This window comes from Ursus americanus, chromosome 7, assembly GCF_024610735.1.
Source record: "Ursus americanus isolate L20-20 chromosome 7, mUrsAme1.1.p, whole genome shotgun sequence".
In the NCBI taxonomy this organism is placed as follows: domain Eukaryota; kingdom Metazoa; phylum Chordata; class Mammalia; order Carnivora; family Ursidae; genus Ursus; species Ursus americanus.
The window spans coordinates 1,556,203-1,575,221 of NC_142133.1; the positions used below are offsets into that span (position 1 = coordinate 1,556,203).

Here is a 19,019-nt window from a genome sequence, read left to right on the forward strand (position 1 = left end):
AAGAGACTTCCCAGGGCTGAGCTAAGGTTATGTCAACCACAGATCGTTTTCAGACATAAAACTCAGGACATCAGAAGGCTCAAAATCAGAACGGATTCCTCCCACTGCCCATTGCAATTTGCTTTACATGTGAGGTATGGCGTGTCCTCCTCCTGGTCACCTGCTCCCCTCCCAACAACGGGGGTCACGGGGGGCTCTCTGAGTGGCAGGCTCTTCAGAGCAGTTGCTTCAGTGCTGTTGAGGACGTGTGGTCCCCAGGCGGGTAGAATGTGGTCATCGCAGAGCAGGGTCCCTCTAGGAACTTGGAAATAAGCGTATGTCTGTCTCCTGAACACTAAACTCTAATACCAACACATGTCTTAGTTGCTTATTGCTGCTGTAACAGATTTCCGCAAACTCAGTGGCATAATTCAGCACAACTTTGTTACTCACAGTTCTCTAAGTCAGACATCCAATATAGTCTCACAGGATGCATTCCTTCTAGAGGCTCTAGGGGATGCACCCCCTGTATTCTGCAGCTCCTAGAAGCTGCCTACATTCCTGGCTGGATGCTCCTTCCTGCATCTTCAAAGCCAGCAAGGGCCCCTCGAGTCCTCACACTGCATCACCTTGACCCTCTCTGCTGCCTTCCTTTTTTACTCACGAGGACGCTGTGGTCACACCGGGCCCGCCCAGATAATCCAGGATAATCTCTCAATTTTAGAGTCAGCTGGTCAGCAACCTTTACTGCGCCTGCAACCTTCATTCCTTGAGACCATGTGAGGCCACAAAGTCATGGTGTTGGGGATCAGGGCATAGACATCTTTGGGAAGCTGTTACTCTGCCTACCATGGCACATAATAGATCAAAGCCAAAAAGCTTTTAAATCCTAACAAAACCAAACAACTCACAGGCTGGTAAGAGGTGAGGACGGATACATCGAGTGTGTGAACCTGTGGGAAAAACGACGTTGCCAGTCAACCGCGGGGTCGGGGCGCCAGTCAGGACTGGAGGCACCATCACTCCGTTCTAGATGTCACACCACTTCATACCATTACACACATCATTTCATATAGGACTACTGTTCTTTGTCATGCATTCATAACTTCCCAAGTATCGATCTATGTGTTTTACAAATATTATAACTATCAGGTATATCCCCGCTTTGTAGATGGGGGAACGGGGGCTCAAAGAAATGAAGACACCTATTTGGGTGAACTGGCGGATAAGTGGTCAGCGCCTATTTCTCAGAGCCACCACTCTGCAACCTCCCCGAGTGTCAGAGAACCCGGAGGCAGGCATCCAGAGGACGGGTGGTGGGACGGCTGGTCCAAGAACTCCGTCGTACCTCCCAGGGTCGGCATTTCCCTGCCAGGGAGACGGGGTATTAGACAGTGTTACTGGATCCCATAACTACACTGCTCTTATGTGTTCCCCAAGTACCTTTCAGAAATGTGGCTCTCTGCATACACTGTCCATAGGGCTTAATATATCCAGATGGCCCAAAGATTAGGTTCCCGAGGAAGGGTTATGAATGGGCACTCTGGTTTACACCTTAGGTCTATGCGTTTGGCTCCTACAGGTATCCTGCGAGCTGGGCCTGCCTCTAGTGAGCTGACTTGCAGGCCTGGCCCAGTGGGCCTGGGGGGAGCTCTTCATGGTTCTCTCCACTGGGTGGTCTCCCTCCAGCCCAAACTTCCTTCCTCTGTGAGCAGTTTGGAGAGCAGCTCCCCGGGGCCTCCCAAATCCTTAGGAGGGAAATGGAGAGATCCGAGGGAGCCTGTACAAAGGAGACACCCCAGACATGCAGCAACCACAGCCCAGCTGCTCCGCTCAGGGTGAGAGAGGCCCCCTCCTCAGCATGCTGGTGGTGGGAACCTCCTCAAATCTGAGCCCCAGCTGCCCTTTGCTTTTCTCCCACCTTTGAACCTGCAAAGTGGCCTTGCACACAGCAGGCTCTCTGCAGATCTGTGGCCTGCAGACAGAGTGCCCAGGCCTCTGCAGCAGGGAGGCTTTTTACAGATGCTCCCCTCCAGCTGCGAGCTAAGTTTTATTCGCGAGCCTGCAGGGCCCTAGGCCAAGTGCTTTCTGGAGCTACCCCAGCCCAGATACTGAGCCTTTCCATTGTTAAACCCTCGCTCCAACCTGCTGGGGCTCCCCAGGACACGAGGCAGCCTATAGGCTGCACAGGGTGAGGGAAGGGGGCATTTGGGGGCTCATTAGGCAGTAGTTTGGTTTCAGGCTGTATTTTGAAAACTCTCATCACTAATGAGCTGCACAGCGTGCTGGGGACAAGCAGGGTGCCAAGAGTCTCCGGGTACAATAAGCCCTGATTAGATGGAATATTCACAGAATGAGAGTAATTCTCTGAACTTTCTAGTTAATCATAGACTCCCATGATTTTTTAGAATAGGGTGTTTTAAGACCTTTTATGAAGGAGTCTGGAAGTCGAGGGATCTGAAGAGAATAGAAGCCTAGGGGAGATATGAGAGCGGCTTTGAAATATCTAGGTCTGTCATTCTCAGGAGTCACCACTTTGTGACCTGAGGCAAAGGGACTGGGAACCACATTCAGAAATCACAGGCAGCTGGGGGTTGGTCTTGTGGAAGGAAGAAGGTTCTGACATGAAAGAGCTACACAAAGTTGGAGGAGGCTCCCTGGAGGGAAGTAGAGGAAGAGAAAGTGTGTGTGTGTGTGGTATTTGTGTGAGGTATGTGTGGTACGTGTATGTGTGTGTGTGGTGTGTGTGTGGTATTTGTGTAAGGTATGTGTGGTACGTGTATGTGTGTGTGGTGTGTGTGTGTGGTATTTGTGTGAGGTATGTGTGGTACGTGTATGTGTGTGTGTGTGGTGTGTGTGTGTGGTATTTGTGTGAAGTATGTATGGTACGTGTATGTGTGTGTGTGGTGTGTGTGTGTGGTATTTGTGTGAGGTATGTGTGGTACGTGTTTGTGTGTGTGTGGTGTGTGTGTGTGGTATTTGTGTGAGGTACATGTGGTACGTGTATGTGTGTGTGTGGTGTGTGTGTGGTATTTGTGTGAGGTATGTATGGTACGTGTATATGTGTGTGGTGTGTGTGTGTGTGTGGTATTTGTGTGAGGTATGTGTGGTACATGTATGTGTGTGTGTGGTGTGTGTGTGTGTGTGGTATTTGTGTGAGGTATGTGTGGTACGTGTGTGTGTGTGTGTGTGGTGTGTGTGTGGTATTTGTGTGAGGTATGTGTGGTACGTGTATGTGTGTGTGTGTGGTGTGTGCGTGTGGTATTTGTGTGAGGTACGTGTGGTACGTGTATGTGTGTGTGTGGTGTGTGTGTGGTATTTGTGTGAGGTATGTGTGGTACGTGTATGTGTGTGTGTGGTGTGTGTGTGTGGTATTTGTGTGAGGTACGTATGGTACGTGTATTTGTGTGTGTGGTGTGTGTGTGTGGTATTTGTGTGAGGTATGTGTGGTACGTGTATGTGTGTGTGTGTGGTGTGTGTGTGTGGTATTTGTGTGAGGTATGTGTGGTACGTGTATGTGTGTGTGTGGTGTGTGTGTGTGTGTGTGGTATTTGTGTGAGGTATGTGTGGTACGTGTGTGTGTGTGTGTGTGGTGTGTGTGTGGTATTTGTGTGAGGTATGTGTGGTACGTGTATGTGTGTGTGTGTGGTGTGTGTGTGTGGTATTTGTGTGAGGTACGTGTGGTACGTGTATATGTGTGTGGTGTGTGTGTGTGGTGTATGTTTGGGAGGTTGTGTATGCGTGTATGTGGTATGTATTTGGGGGTATGTGTGTTCATGTGTGTGGTGTGGTATCAGGTGTGTGGTGTGCGTGTTTGGGGGTATGTGTGTGCATGTATGTGGTATGTATGTGTGGTGTGGTATCAGGTGTATGGTGTGTGTGTGTGGTGTGTGTGTTTGGGGGTGTGCATGTGTGTGTGCCTGTGTGTGGTATGTGTGTGGTGCAGTAAGTCTCCTCAGGGCCTGGTGATTTGCTGTAGGGGAGGCACCTCATGGTAATGGGTCCTGTACGGAATGAGTCTGAACAGCCGGTGTATCTCGGACAGACAGGGGTGGTGATCAACCGAGGAGGACCCAGAAGCATATGCTGATATCCTGGCAGGGCTATGACATGGTGCATACTGTTTAAAGGGCAGAGACACCCAGGTCCCTTGGTGGGCAAACTGTACATTAGGGCGACTGCTGACCATGCTCCTCAACATGGTTCAGAGCCCAGGCTCTGTGGTCGGAAAGCCCTCAGTTCAATCCCTGGCTTGGCTGCTAACTTGCCATGTGATCTGGAGCAAGTGACTTCGCCTTTCAATAACCTCTGTTTTCTCATCTGTAAGATGGGTGACTGAATCCGTAGGGTTCTTGTAAGGACTGAGGTAACACACACTAGACACTTGGAACAATGGCAGAGATGGTAAGCTGCGCGCACAGCATGGCTGTTCCAGGTGTTTATGGCTGGACTCATACTGGTTGTCGAGTGTCCGAATATCACTCCAAAAATGCTAGCTATCATTCTAAATGCAGGAGTAAATGCGGACTTACACTATAGCTGTTTATCAGAAATCCGTGACAAGCTGACGCTGTCCCTCCACCGCCTGGAAAGATCGTCCTCTCTGTGGCCTTGGATCTCAGCACCACAGCATCGGGCCAGCCCTAAAGCCCATCGTCTGGATATGTCTTGGCAAAACAGCCTGTGGCTGATTTGTGTGGTCCGAGACCTAAGAATACTGTTACTTTTTTAAATGGTTGAAAACCAAATCAAAATAAGACTATTTCATATAAGAAAATCACATGAAATTTAAATTTCAGTGTCCATAAGTGGAGTTTTACCGGAATACCCACCCCCATCGTTTCTGTATTATCTATGGCTGCCTTCACGCTGTCACGGCAGAGCTGAGTAATTGCGACTGGGACCTTATGACTACGACGTCTGTGAGGCCCAATCTGGGCCTTGACAGAAAAGGTGTATCATCCCCCATCTAGACGGAAATTCAGCTCACCCTGCCTTAGCACCGGAGTTTAGTGGGTGCTCAGGACAGTGGTGGCCTTCTCAGGCTTCAGGCACCAGGGGACATGGGAAAGAGCTGGCCATCAGTCAGTGTGGCTGGGGCGGTGGTGGTAGGGGATTCTGACAGAAACACCAAGATTGCTTTCTCGGGAGCCTGTTCACATTTTTACTATTTAAGCAGTGTTCCAATGAGAAGACACTTAGAAGGGAAAGTACTTCCCCGCTGTCCTAATTTGACACCATCCCCTCTCTCTGCAGTGCCTTCCAACCCTTATCTGAGCTCTCGAAGGACTACCTCAAAGGGGCCCATCCACTGAGCAGGACACCAGCCTCCGACCCATTGTAAAGTTCAAGCACCAGAGGCCCGCTTCCCGGTAGAGTCAGTTTGTTGCTCTGTAAAACTCTAGGCTTACCTGTGAAATTTCTGGTTTTGGTAAAAACAAATGAATATGGGCAATTTTGTATGGTTCAACCTAACAGAATATATACCTTGAAGCCAAATTGGTTTCCCACAGGGTTGAGGGGATGTAGTCCCTCACTAACATCGTTGCCCGTTCTTCGGGCTCAGTACTCCTTCAGTTCTGCCAAATGTCCTGATGAATCCCTTGCAAATCCCGAACTCGGGACCCAGGTGGGTTCAGAATGTGAAATATGCTCCGCTTCATTGCCAAATGTGTTTTATCTGATGCTCACCAGCCAAGCTCAGGAGCTGAGTAGATGTGGGTAAGAGGGACGTTTGGTAAATTTAATCTGCAGAACATGCCTGTCGTCACTGTTTCCCTCAATGGCTCCAGTCTAGAGACCAGCCCACACCAAGGTGCCAGAGGACATGAGCCCACCCTCCCCCTTACCTCTCCCTGGACAAAGGCTTGGGCTCGGGACGGATGGCAGCCATGGAGAGAGGTGCTTGCCTGGAGGGGGATGAGGAGAAGTTCAGATCCAAGGAGCCCGCCTTTCTGTGCAGTGGCTCCATCCCCACGGCCCCCTGCATCTCGCTCTCTATGGGGCAGGACCCTGCCCTGCCATGGATGGACAGTGAGGACACTTCAGGCCCTACTGCGCCCTGGAGTGAGGTGTCCACCGCCACTTGGGGGTCGTGGGTTGGAGAGATGGATGGCGGGGAGCGAGACTTCTTCTTGGTGGATGCCCCAGCGAGAAGCTTCAGCAGCCCACTCTTCTTCTCTTTCTGGAAAGACACATAGAATTGAAATCCAGTGGGTTAATACTCCTAAATGCCCTTGTTGTTAGTGAGTGGGGAGGGAAGTATAATCTTATTTAGAAACTTTAAACATAATCTCATAAAGCTGGTTAGAGGAAGAAAACAGAGCTAAGACTGAAAGTTTCTCCAACTTGTGTTTTCCTTTCTTTCCCCAAACCTGGTGCAAGTGCCCAGAACAGACCAGGAGGCCCAGTGGCAGGCCAGAAGGCACTGCTCCCAGGAGAGGGTGCCGTGGGGGGCCCTTCCCGACAACACACTCCCCTCGCCATCGCAGGACCATCCCAGATGGGCAGCTTCACTTGCCATGTCAGAAGAGCCAGCTGTCAACATAATTTGCTTCTTTTTACCCAAGAGGGGAGTGAAATGATTCTACATCAGGCTTCCTGAGATTAGCTCCTTTAAAGCCTGTGTTTATAGAACCAAAGCCCATGAAACCCGGACTCATCTTCGTTTGGAAACCCTGGGCAGCACGGTATGCAAACTTCCTTCTGCACAGAATTATTTGTACCACACAGGAACCCTGCAGTGTGTATGAGTGCGTGTGTGTCCAGCACATATATTCCCTGAGAAAGTTCTTTGCAGGCGGGAAGGACCACTGTCCCAGAGCCAAGGGCAGCTCCCCAGTGAGGGCGACTTCTCTCCCCTCGAATTCCCTCAGTGGAAAATATCCTGATAAGACCTCTTCCCCAGCAGGTGCTTCCTTATTTTTAGAGAAAGGGCTGTTATGGGATGTCACGGCTCCTCACACACAAAACCAGCGACATCATCAGAAGGATTGGCCCTGACAACCCGGGGCTATCGATGTCCTGCCCCACTAGGATGTGCAGACCTCTCTCCTGCTCCCAGCTCACTCACAGTTCTCGCGGAGGTCTCCCACCGCACTCTGCAAAGCCATGCCACCTGCCGGTGGGCCGAGGCGCACAGAATCTCCACCGGAGGCTCTGCTCAGGACTCCCTTGGCCCTGAAGGACCTTCTCTCCTTAGTCTCGCGGGGGGCTCAGAGCAAACTCTTGATAAAGAATGGAGAGACAGGCTGGGGTGGTGACACAGACCCAGAGGATCCAGGCAGCATCCTCAGGTGGCTGGGAATTCTGTGTATCGCTGTCAGTGAGTGGGCATGTCAGCCTCCCTCTGTGCTGATCACACGGAAGCACGTAAGGAAGCATGTGAAGCATTGCCATTGAACGATGTATGTGAGTCAAAGAGAAAGCGTGTACATGCAGAAGTGCTTTTAGAAAAACACCCTTGCTCTGGGATTTGACCATTTTTATGACCTTACTTGAATTTTCTTTTTTCTTTTTTTAAAGATTTTATTTATTTATTTGAGAGAAAGAGCACTGGAGAGAGAGCATGCATGAGCCAGTGGGGAGGCAGAGGGACAAGCAGACTCCCCGCTGAGCAGGGAGCCTGATGCAGGACTCGATCCCAGTACCCTGAGTTCATGATCTGAGCCGAAGGCAGACGCATAACCACCTGAGCCACCCAGGCACCCCTAGAGTTTAGTTTTCTAATGTTCAGTGGAAATCAGGTGGCAGGGGGATATGAGCACACGGTTTAAGACAGTGGCAGCACACGGAAGTCTGAAAGTATAGCCACCGAGTCAGCAATGGCCATCAAAGAGTCACGCTTTGGTCACAGGGCTGAGCAGACCCTTAGGCAGGCTGAGGGGATATTTCCTCTTCCCACCTTTCTTGTCTGCATCGTTAGAGGCTACTGGGGGAGGTTGGGTTAAATGGTGCCGACATATTCTTAAAATGCACGTATCTAGGAATGTGCATATCCTTATGCTAAGCCAGTAACACTTTAGTATGAACAAGTCCATATGTTTTTCTCTACTCTTAGCATGGATATTGATAGAAAGAATGGAAGTAGATGTCCTAGATACTGTCCCTGGTGAGGAATTGCTAGCATGGGCGAGCCCCAGGCTGGTGGGGAGCAGGTGGGTGTGGGGTAACACAGTGAAGGTCAACCCCCTAAGTTGCCCAGCTCTGCTCTGCTTCCACATCCAAGTGCTTGGGAGAGCTTCACGAGTTTGGCCACGAGGGGGCGCTACACAGCTGGCTCAGAGGCATCCTTGTCTCCCAAGTAGCTGCGGCTCCTCAGGCCACTGCTATGGAAAGGTGCTGGCAGCTGGTAGGGTGTGTCTGGCTCCTCACGATGACAGTCTCGTAACCCGAGGCACTGGAGGTGGGAGGACACACTGCAGGTGTGAGGGGTGGTGTCTGGTGGCTCATGGCTCTCTGGGTGCTCCGGAAGGGTGAGGCTGCCCACTAGAGCTAGGGAGCCAGGTGGACACCCAAACTGAACACCCAGACACTGCTAGGCCAACTATCACCAAAGCTACTTGCTACCAAATGCTCACATTCCAGTTACCAATCCAGTGGGATGGTGAAGCTGAAGACAAGTCCAAGTAATTTAATTGTATATGTACAGAAGTACATATAGTGACATAAAATTAGGTACAGTGTGCAATGGGTCTGCAGCCCTTCCCGTGCCCCGAGGGGAGACGAACTACCGCCTGGCACCACCTGCAGCTCCTGAGGGGCTGTGGGCCCACCTGCCTTTGCTGCCGCCGTCTTGGGCTGGGCCTCGCTGGGACAGACCACGGAGAGGGTGCGGACCAGTCCTGGCGTCAGGCCAGTGGGTTTCCAGGACAGAGCGGGAAGCCTGGACACTCTGCCAGTAAACACGTGTGTGGGCCCAGTGCAGGACAACCCCTCCAGGCCACCGTGCTGGATTGTCAGTGGCACCACTGGCGGAGGGTTCTGTTAACAGTCCATGAGTCAGGACGCACGTGCCAGTGGGACAGCGCCTGCCGTGAGAGATGCTGGCCAGTGTCCCAGTCAAAGGGGCTCCGTGTAGGAAAGCATTTTCACAGTGACTGTCCCTGTCACCCTGGGACAAGCTCTACTATATCCAATTATCTCATCTCTATTCAGAGTCCATGTCCCTGGCCTCTTCCTCATATGTAATAAAGGTGGAGGAGATAGGACAAGAACGTGCCCAGGGCAGGTGGGGAGCTGCCTCTTAGAAGTTTCAGGGGTGAAACCACAGCCCTACCTGTGACATCCCAGCAGGTTAAAAAAAAAAAAGGAAAGGACCAGGACCCAGCTGTCAGCCAGCATGACAGTGCTTATGGCTCCTATGGTGGTGTTCTTCTGCCTCAAGAGCAGAGGAGAGGTTTGATCAACAAACGCTCTCTTGCAAGGCGCCACCTCAGGACAGAAACCTGGAGCCACGGGCCACGCCGTGGTGGGGCATGCTGTGAGGGAGAGAAGATGGAGCCACGGGCCACGCCGTGGTGGGGCATGCTGTGAGGAAGAGAAGACGGAGCCACTGGGCCACTTAGCATGTTTGCAGGGAAGTTTGGCCTTAGCTGTGGTTTGGAAACTGGTGCATGAATGTGATGGATAATTTTCCTGTCTCAGTTCCCCACGATTAAATAGGACAGATTATTTTCTTAATTTGATTTTGCCAAACACTGATATCACGACTGGAAAACCCTCTCCTTTGCCATCCATGACAGAATTCTTCTAATACCTTAAGTATTACAAGTTGCTGTGGAAGTTGGTGAACTAGCAATCCCCATCCGCACAGAATTCATGGAGTGAGGACATAGATGTGCCAAGCCCTTCTCCTGGCGGTCGCCCTGTTCTGGGTGATGCCGGTAAGAATCTGCTGAAGGGCACCTGGGTGGTGGGAACAGACTCGCAGATCCATTTTAGGGTCAACACCATGGGACAAAAAGAAGTTTTAGAGGACACAATTTCAGGTTAATCTGAACTAAAAGTCTATTAAAAGAAAGATGGACTTGTCTGGGTTTCTCCTGGGAACAGCACTAAATTAGGGACTCTCCTGAGCCTGGTCAGGCCCAGAGAATTGTGAGGCTGTTATAATTTCGGGGTCGTTGTAGGTATATGCCAGGAGAGTCACCGCTGTCCTACACCATTTCCTGCCGGCATTCTGCTGCCTTCATCTGTGGCCTCCATTTCTCTTTCCGGAGGAGGGTCACTTTCCATCCCCAGGCCACGGTGCAGCCATTTCAGCCTTGTGGGGGGAACCCAAACAGTCTGACGTGTGGGAACAAAATGCCTCCCTCTTACAAGCCCTGCGTGTTAAAGGCACATCTGCAGAGAAACATGCCCTCATCTTCTGTCTTCTCCCAAAATGAGTGATGGAGTACTCCTCCTCTGTGCAGCCCTTCACCGTGCTCCATGCAGGCAACCCTCTCATGTGGCCTCCCTCCCTCCCCTTCCTCTGCCCCTAGAACAGGAGAGGAGCACAGGGGCAGCCGAGGCCAGCGGCATGAAGGCCCAGGTCTGAGTCCTGGCTCCGACAACACCGAGTTGTTAAGATGACAAATGGAAGAGTGCTTTTTTAAAAATATATTTTATTTTTTTATTATTTTTTATAATAATTTTTTATTATATTATGTTAGTCACCATTCAGTACATCCCTGGTTTTTGATGTAAAGTTCGATGATTCATTAGTTGTGTATAACACCCAGTGCACCATGCAATACGTGCCCTCCTTACTACCCATCACCAGCCTATCCCATTCCCCCACCCCCCTCCCCTCTGAAGCCCTCAGTTTGTTTCTCAGAGTCCATAGTTCTCATGCTTCATTCCCCCTTCTGATTACCCCCCTTTCTTTATCCCTTTCTTCCCCTACCGATCTTCCTAGTTCTTATGTTCTATAGATGAGAGAAACCACATGATAATTGTCTTTCTCTGCTTGACTAGGAAGAGTGCTTTTTAAACTATGAACGCATGTCACAAATATTTGATTGTGCGGCTGCTTTTATGATGTGTTTACATGATGTGCTATTTTTAGGTTTTTTGCCAAACACCCACCACCTACTTAGCTCCCACGATGTTTTTGTTATATGAGTAAAAATAACTTCGCTTCCACCTGAGGCAGGTGTCCCACTGTTAACCCTCATCTTGCCTTGGAGAGACCCCACAGGCCAACACAGGGTACTCTCCAACTTCAGGTACAAAGAACCAACTAGGGAGTTGGATACAGTGTAAATGTTGACCCCACCCTCAAAGATTCTAACTCAGCAGGTCTGAAATGGGGCAAAAAAAGTGATTCTGATCCAGTACCCAGGAAGGGATCAATTCTAAGCCAACGGTCACGTGTCAAACTGCTAATGACTTCAGAAGACTGCAGATAGTGCTGTGAGAACGCAGAGAAGGGGCCCGCTTCACAGGACGGTGAGGAAGCGAGGACACTGGTTCGTTGAGCACCTACTAAATGCCCAGCGCAGGGAACATGCATGGGTTTTAAAGCCGTGCTTGGGAGTGTTGGCCTGCACGGGTGTGCTGATTCTAGGCTGAGGGTCTGAGCTGTCTACCAGTCCCAGGTGGGGCCCGTCCTCCCTAGTCGCACTGCGAGGGGCATGGGCTGATATGTGAATAGAGGCTCCGCAAGCAAGGCAGGCCACAGCAGGCAGAGGAACAGGCTCAAGCCAAGAACTGCTGGCACCAGGTGAGGTAATTCCAGAAGCTCTGGCTCTCGAGATACACATGTAGCTCTGGAAGCCTCCCGCAGCACATAAACAGAGCACCATCACATTAGAGAAGAGCTTATGAGTTGCATCAAAAAAATTTATGTGTGGACACACACACACTAACACATATGGACACACACACCCTAAAATAAAGTTATACCCTCCTTTAAAAGAACCATCAGGAGACCTAACATTTAAAAAAAGATATCTGAAGGTGTTCATTCATTATAGGAAAACTGTAAAACATTATACAAATAATAAAAAAATAGTTTTTCTGTTATGATTAAAATAGGGGCCTCCCTAGGGGCCTTAATTGTTTTACAGAACATTAATGTAAAAACTTGGCAAAAGGGAAAAGAAATTTAAAGCTTAAGAACCGCTGCCAGTTAAGAGTCAACCAAAAATTATGGAAAATTCTCTGTGAAATTATAAAAAGCCAAAGGGAATAGAACTTGATTTATAAAATGTGACATTAAAATTTTCAGGGATACAATTCATTTCATTAAAATGAAGTAAACCTGTAAATGTGACCTGCAAGTACCGCGTTGTTGTTGTTGTTGTTGTGTAAATCAGGTTGTCTGCTTTGTTTTCCTATGTTAAAGACGGTGGCCATGGCATAGTTCCTCTCAAACAGATTCTTAATTCTTTTTTTGCACAGGGAGACATTTAAAATCACTGGTCAGGCGCACACTGAATGCTGGGCCACCGATGGTGGGTAGTGTGGTGCATAGTATGTCAACTCAGACTCGATTGCAAGGCTCAGCTCTGATCGTCTGGGAAAACCTCGGCCTGAAGAATCCCCAAGTGACTGTGCCCATGGACGGGACGTGCTCTGCTCAAAGTAGCAGGGTGGCTGAGGACTGTACCTCTGAGAGCACAGATCAAACGCGACCACACATTTTCATTGTGCGTTTGCATGAGCTGAGGTGCAGCAGACGATGGTCACAGGTCGTGGGTCATGTTTAGATCATGGGTGGGTACTCAGTGACCTGGGAGCATCTGCAGACTGTCTGAGGAAAGCACAGAGACATTACTCCCACACTATTAGTAGTTACAGGGCTGTGGTGCACTCTCGTATTTATTTGAGTCATTATGTCAAATGTGCATTTCTTTTGGTTTAATGGGAAATATAATAAAGGAAAAAGTTCTCATCTGTTGCTTCGAACATAACGGTGTTAGATGTGATTAACCAGGGAGAATTTTTGCTATTAGCTTATGGAGGAGGTAGTCTGATAAGGGGGGGCAGTTGGGGTGGCCTTGAGGGCTGGGCTGATTGGATAGAATGAAAGGGGGTGGGCTTGTGGGTGATCTGGTCCCAGTGAGGCATGAGAAGGTATGGGAGGAACGGAGGAGATGTCTATGAGATGAGAAAGGCAGGGGACAGCATATCTTGGCGCCGTGAGACCAAGCTGAGGGGCTGGAAGTCCGCTGGGCAGACACTGGGAGCTGCTGGGAGCTGTGTTGGAGGCAGGGGTGGTGGGAGGGAGCAGAGCATGAGTGAGTGACTCTGGGTGGCAAGATCATTAGCACGCGGCCATGGGTGAGCAGACAGAGTAGGGACCATGGGACCAAAGACAGTGATGGTGACAGTCACAGGGCCTTTGGAGGGAAGGTGATACCAGCTCCTGCCAAGGGGAGATGGGGGGGTGCACCCTGCAGCTGTGCACTTGCTCTGTGCCGTATGGTCACGGCAGACAGAGCTGGCTCTGGCTGATACAACAGACAGAACGATGGAGAAAGCAAAATCAGTTTAGGAAGATGGTCACACAATTCTCAACCAGTCAGGAACATCACAGGGCAGACATCAGTGGCTCCAGGAAGGCCAGACCTTGGAGAAGTGGGGGCATCAATCCTCACGCCTGTTAGAATGACTCGTAGCTGTACATTTAAGAAGGAGCTGGTGAGACTAAGGCACGGTCAGAGGCCTGATGCACGTGGATTTGACATGACAAACAGTGCTGGGGGTTTCGAGGAGCCTTTAGATAATCAAAATAAAAAACCAAGGGACATGGTGCATCCTTATCTTCATATACTGAGTCTGGCTCCCAGACAGCAAGGCTTTTGATTAGAAATTTATGTTTGGAAAGTTTCCTATTGGAGATGGGGAAAGAGTAATTAAAAGCTACGCCCTGTTAAAATTTTGATGGGGAAAGGCTCATCTCTTCTTGAAAATACAGTTAGTGTAAGAACAGGGAAGGGGTTATAACAACATAAATTTGTAGTGCGTCTTCAGAAAGGGCAGAGGATTATAAGATCTCTAATAAATAAAGAGGAAGAAGTTTACAAGCTAATTAAAAGAGACAGGAAAATTGTGCATTTAGCTTTTGGCTATCTTAAACATTAAAACACATCTTCAAAAATACTGCCCTCACAAAAGACCAAAGTTGAAGATTAATTCAAGAAAATCACGGGGAAGGGAAGCAGCAGATAACAACAATGAGCCAATCTGATTGTGCTTTCTCTAGCTTTTGTTTTTAACGGGAGAAATGCCTGCTGCAGTCTGCGGCTTCTCTTGCTCTTCCTGAGGATTGAAACCATTAAATAAAGCCTTTGTTCAGTGCTCTGCCTATGGCACTGTGCTGGGCACTCTGAAAAGGAAGCTGAATGGACAGAAGAAAAAATGGCAGTTGGATCTGGGTCCTCCAAAGCAGAGCCATGGGCACTGTGATCACTGCAGTTTGCTAGACTCAGAAACTGAGAACAAACACTCAGGAGCTGGGCCTGGCAAGTGGTTTTGGGTGACCAGCCACGTTCAATGTAGCAGGAAAGAGCTCCTGAAGTAGAGGATACGGTCTCCCTGAGGAACTTCAAGAAGATGGCACATCATGACAGCTTTGGAGATAGATGGAGCTGGGTGTCACTGTCATTTATCATTTGACTGATCTTGAACAAGTCACTGAACTGCTCTTAGGCTCAGCTTCCTCATATGTAAAATCGACAAAATGTAACTAATTATACTGCAGACTATTTCTTGAGAGCTCACTATGAACCGGGCACTAAGTCTTGGCCATCATTAGCTCTTAGGTTTTTAAAACAACCCAATAGAAAAAACACAATCTCTGAGACTGTAATCAATAGACATAGGGTAATCAACTAGAAAAGTTGCACCACCTGGATTTAAAACCAGGACTCGATTCCAAATTTTGATGCCAGCTCTATTGCTTTGTCCTGAGAGCTAGGGCATGTCATCCCAATATGGCACTGGTAAGTGGGAGGCCCTGTGCAATGCGTTGCTGAGGTTTTCATGTGTTTAAGTCACTTCATAGATGGGTGCTGAGGTATTTACATAGAGCGATGATGACAGAACTCTAATGAGGGCTGCATGATCATAAAACAAGGGGTTGGCCCATTACCCACCACCCTGGTGACCCGGCAGCTCTTGGCTCCTCTGGGCTGCTTCCTCAGGATAGGATATTGACAGTAGCCCCAGAATTGATCAGAGGACTGATGAGGATGCCAGGTAGAGCACCTTGCAGAGTGCCCAGCACAGAGCAGGCTTTCAGCAAGGTGTAGCCGTCACGAATCTCAGCGATGGTGGTGGTGTATGCCAGTGTTCCTCATGCATTCAGCAGGCCCTCAGCCAGCATTTGTGTCCCGGGAGCCCAGGCTGAGGTCAGAGTAAGGCTCACATGTCCAGGTATGCACCACAGAGAAGGATCAAACAGGACTCGAGTGCTAGCTACATGTCTCTGAGCCTTTGGAAGCCTCTTGTGCAATGAGAGGCTGAGGAATATCCTCCAGGTCCCTGCAACAGTGCACTCACTCAGAAGCTCCCAGCTCGAAGAAACCCCAGGCTCTGCTGTAGGGCAGGAATACTGCGAGAAGCAAACCACACCAACCGTGTTGTTTTTCCTTGTTTTGTTCGCACTCAGCTTGCTGGCTGGAAAGCACCAGGTGCCCTTTCCAGCTCCCAGAAAACACAGTAAATAAGGATGGTGACAATATGGTGGGGACTAGAACTTGAAAGCAGACAGAGACACCATGGACCCACCTCAGCGGGGCCTCTGGTCACCCTGAACCTGACCCGTCCAGGGCACTGGCACTCCTTATCTCCTCCCCAACGAGAAGGGCCCTCTCTTGGGCTCTCGACTCCGTACTATGGTTTCTTTCCCTGCCCTGCACAGCGGTTGGATCCTTCCCCCCCCCAGCCCCAGGTACAAATGCTCCTGGACTCGGTCTCTTGCTTCACTCATTAATGTTCTCTTGCCAGAAGCTTTGACACAGGATTGGCTCTTCAATTCTCTCTTCTGCGGTGAAAGAATCTCTAGCCCCAAGGTCTCAAATGAGCTCTAAGTCTTTTATCTGCAACTTCAACCAGACACTCTTTTAAGATAGAAATCACACAAATAAAATCACGAAAAGATGCCCGAAGCTATGAACTGGAGGCCTGGGGAGGCTCCCTCTGCCCAGCCCTGATTAGACAGATCCAGAGGTGATCATGTCCCCTGTGCTCATGCCCAGGTGAGTGGTCAGGTGAGCCCAGGGGACCAAGGGGCAAAGAAAGAGGGAGTGAGGCTGAGCCAGGGGCTGGGGGCTTGTGCTCTCAGCACCATCTTCAGGCCTGCGCCCTGGCACCGTGCCGTCTGTCCCTGTCCTCCTCGACAGGGGGCAGCAGCCTGAGGGCACCCCAGCTGCTTGGGCTGTGGGGTCCACACTGTGAAGGAGGCCATTTCTTCAAATCTGTAAATCATGGCAGCCCATGCTCATCCTCCCCCGACATGTTTGTTTATCACTCTCATTCATGGGCCAGGTCTCGCCCCTTTCCAGAGGCATCTCACTCTCTTATTTCCTTCTCAGTCAGGCAATGACCCAAGCACCCCCCCCACCTCTGTTTTATAGAGGAGGACAGAAATCTGAGCGTTTCTTATGTTCCATAAATGAGTGAAGCCATATGATAATTGTCTTTCTTTGCTTGACTTATTTCACTTAGCATCATCTCCTCCAGTGTCATCCATGTTGCAGCAAATGTTGGGTAATTGTTCTTTCTGATAGCTGAGTAATATTCCATTGTATATATGGACCACATCTCCTTTACCCATTCGTCTGTTGAAGGGCATCTCGGTTCCTTCCATGATTTAGCTATTGTGGACAATGCTGCTATGAACATTGGGGTGCATATGGCCCTTCTCTTCACTACGTCTGTATCTTTGGGGTAAACACCCAGTAGTGCAATGGCTGGATCATAGGGTAGCTCAATTTTTAATTTTGTAAGGGACCTCCACACTGATTTCCAAAGTGGCTGTACCAACTTGCATTCCCACCAACAATGTAGGAGGGATCCCCTTTCTCCACATCCTCTCCAACATTTGTTGTTTCCTGCCTTGTCCATTTTTGCCATTCTAACTGGTGTAAGGTAGTAGGAGAAGGAAGAGAAGAATGAAGGGGGGGGGGGGAAACAAGGGGGAATGAACCATGAGAGACTGTGGACTCTGGGAAACAAACTGAGGGCTTCAGAGGGGAGGGCGTTGGGGGATTGGGATAGGCCGGTGATCGGTAGTAAGGAGGGCACGTATTGCATGGTGCACTGGGTGTTATACACAAATAATGAATCGTGGAACATTGCATCAAAAACTGGGGATGTACTGTATGGTGACCAGTATAACAAAATAAAAATTATTTTTAAAAAAGTTAAAAATTGAGCTACCCTATGATCCAGCAATTGCACTACTGAGTATTTACCCCAAAGATACAAACATAGTGAAGAGAAGGGCCATATGCACCCCATGTTTATAGCAGCTCTGTCCACAATAGCTAAATTGTGGAAGGAGCTTAGATGCCCATCAACAGATGAATAGATTAAGAAGATGTAGTCCAAAAAATAAAAAAAGATGTGGTCCATATATACAATGGAATATTACTCAGCAATCAGAAAGAACGATTACCCAACATTTGCAGCAACATGGACAGGACTGGAGGAGATTATGCTAAGTGAAATACGTCAAGCAGAGAAAGACAATTATCATATGGTTTTACTCATTTATGGAACATAAGAAATAGCAGGAAGATTGGTAAGAGAAGGAAGGGAAGAATGAAGGGGGTAAACAGAAGGGGGAATGAACCACGAGAGACTATGGACTCTGGGAAACAAACTGAGGGCTTCAGAGGGGAGGGGGTGGGGGAATGGGATAGGCCGGTGATGGGTATTAAGGAGGGCATGTATTGCATGGTGCACTGGGTGTTATATGCAAACAATGAATCATGGAACATTACAGCAAAAACTAGGGATGTACTGTATGGTGACTAACATAACATCATAAAAAATTATTATTATAGAAAAAAGAAACAAAAAGCAAGCCGAGCGTTGACCACATGCCTGGTGTTGCATATACCAATTCTGTCTTAGTTGACCCGAGCTGCCCTAACAAAATACCAAAGCCTGGGTGGCTTAAAGAGCAGGAATGTATTTTCTCATAGCCTAGAGGCTGGAAACCCATGGCTGGGGTGTCAACATGGTCAGGTTCTTGGTGAGGGCTCTTCTCTCAGCTATAGATGGCCGGCTTCTCCCAGAGTCCTCACGGGGCCTCTCCTCACTGCAGGGGTATGCAAAGGGAGCCCTCTCTCTTCCTCTCCTTCTAAGGCCACTAATCCCATCATGGGGCTCCACCCTCATGACCTCATCTAATTTTTTTTTTTTAAAGATTTTATTTATTTATTTGACAGAGACAGAGACAGCCAGCGAGAGAGGGAACACAAGCAGGGGGAGTGGGAGAGGAAGAAGCAGGCTCATAGCAGAGGAGCCTGATGTGGGGCTCGATCCCACAACACTGGGATCACGCCCCGAGCCGAAGGCAGATGCTTAACCGCTGTGCCACCCAGGCGCCCCTCATGACCTCATCTAATTTTGACCTCCCCAAGGCCTCATTGCCAAATTGGGTGGCAGGGGACCCAGGTATTCAGTTCATAAAATTCTGTCCTTACCCCCCAAATTCATGTCCTTCTCGTATGCAAAATGCATTTGTTCTATCCCCAAAACCCCCGAAGTCTTAATTAATTCAGGCTTCAACTCCAAAGTCTAAAGTCCAAAGGCTTATCTCAGTATTCAAATCAGACACGAGTGAGGGGGGAGGTGTGGTTCAGACACACCATGTGGCGCCAGGCACAGCCGTGGCACAGGCCTAAATGAGACATTCCCATTCCAAATGGCAGAAGTGGGAAGGAGAAAGGGCTATAGGTCGCAGGCAAGTGCAAAACTTAGTTCAAAGTGGCAGTGTCCCCAAGGGTATAGTTCCATCTCCACTCCTGGCCTGGTGGGGACTGCTGGTCACCTCCATGAGCCACACCTGGCATCTCTCCATCAAACGCTTGTTCAGC

The 19,019-nt window shown here is 49.3% G+C and overlaps 1 protein-coding gene across 1 annotated transcript in view; it reads right to left on the minus strand.

Moving 5' to 3' along the window:
* The window catches only part of SH3RF3 (SH3 domain containing ring finger 3), a 385,024-nt gene that overhangs the window by 3,006 nt on the left and 362,999 nt on the right, over positions 1 to 19,019 (minus strand). The window contains exon 9 of the mRNA XM_045771844.2: positions 5,829 to 6,163. Within this exon, the coding sequence (XP_045627800.1) occupies positions 5,829 to 6,163 (335 nt within the window). The remainder of the gene's footprint in view (positions 1 to 5,828; positions 6,164 to 19,019) is intronic.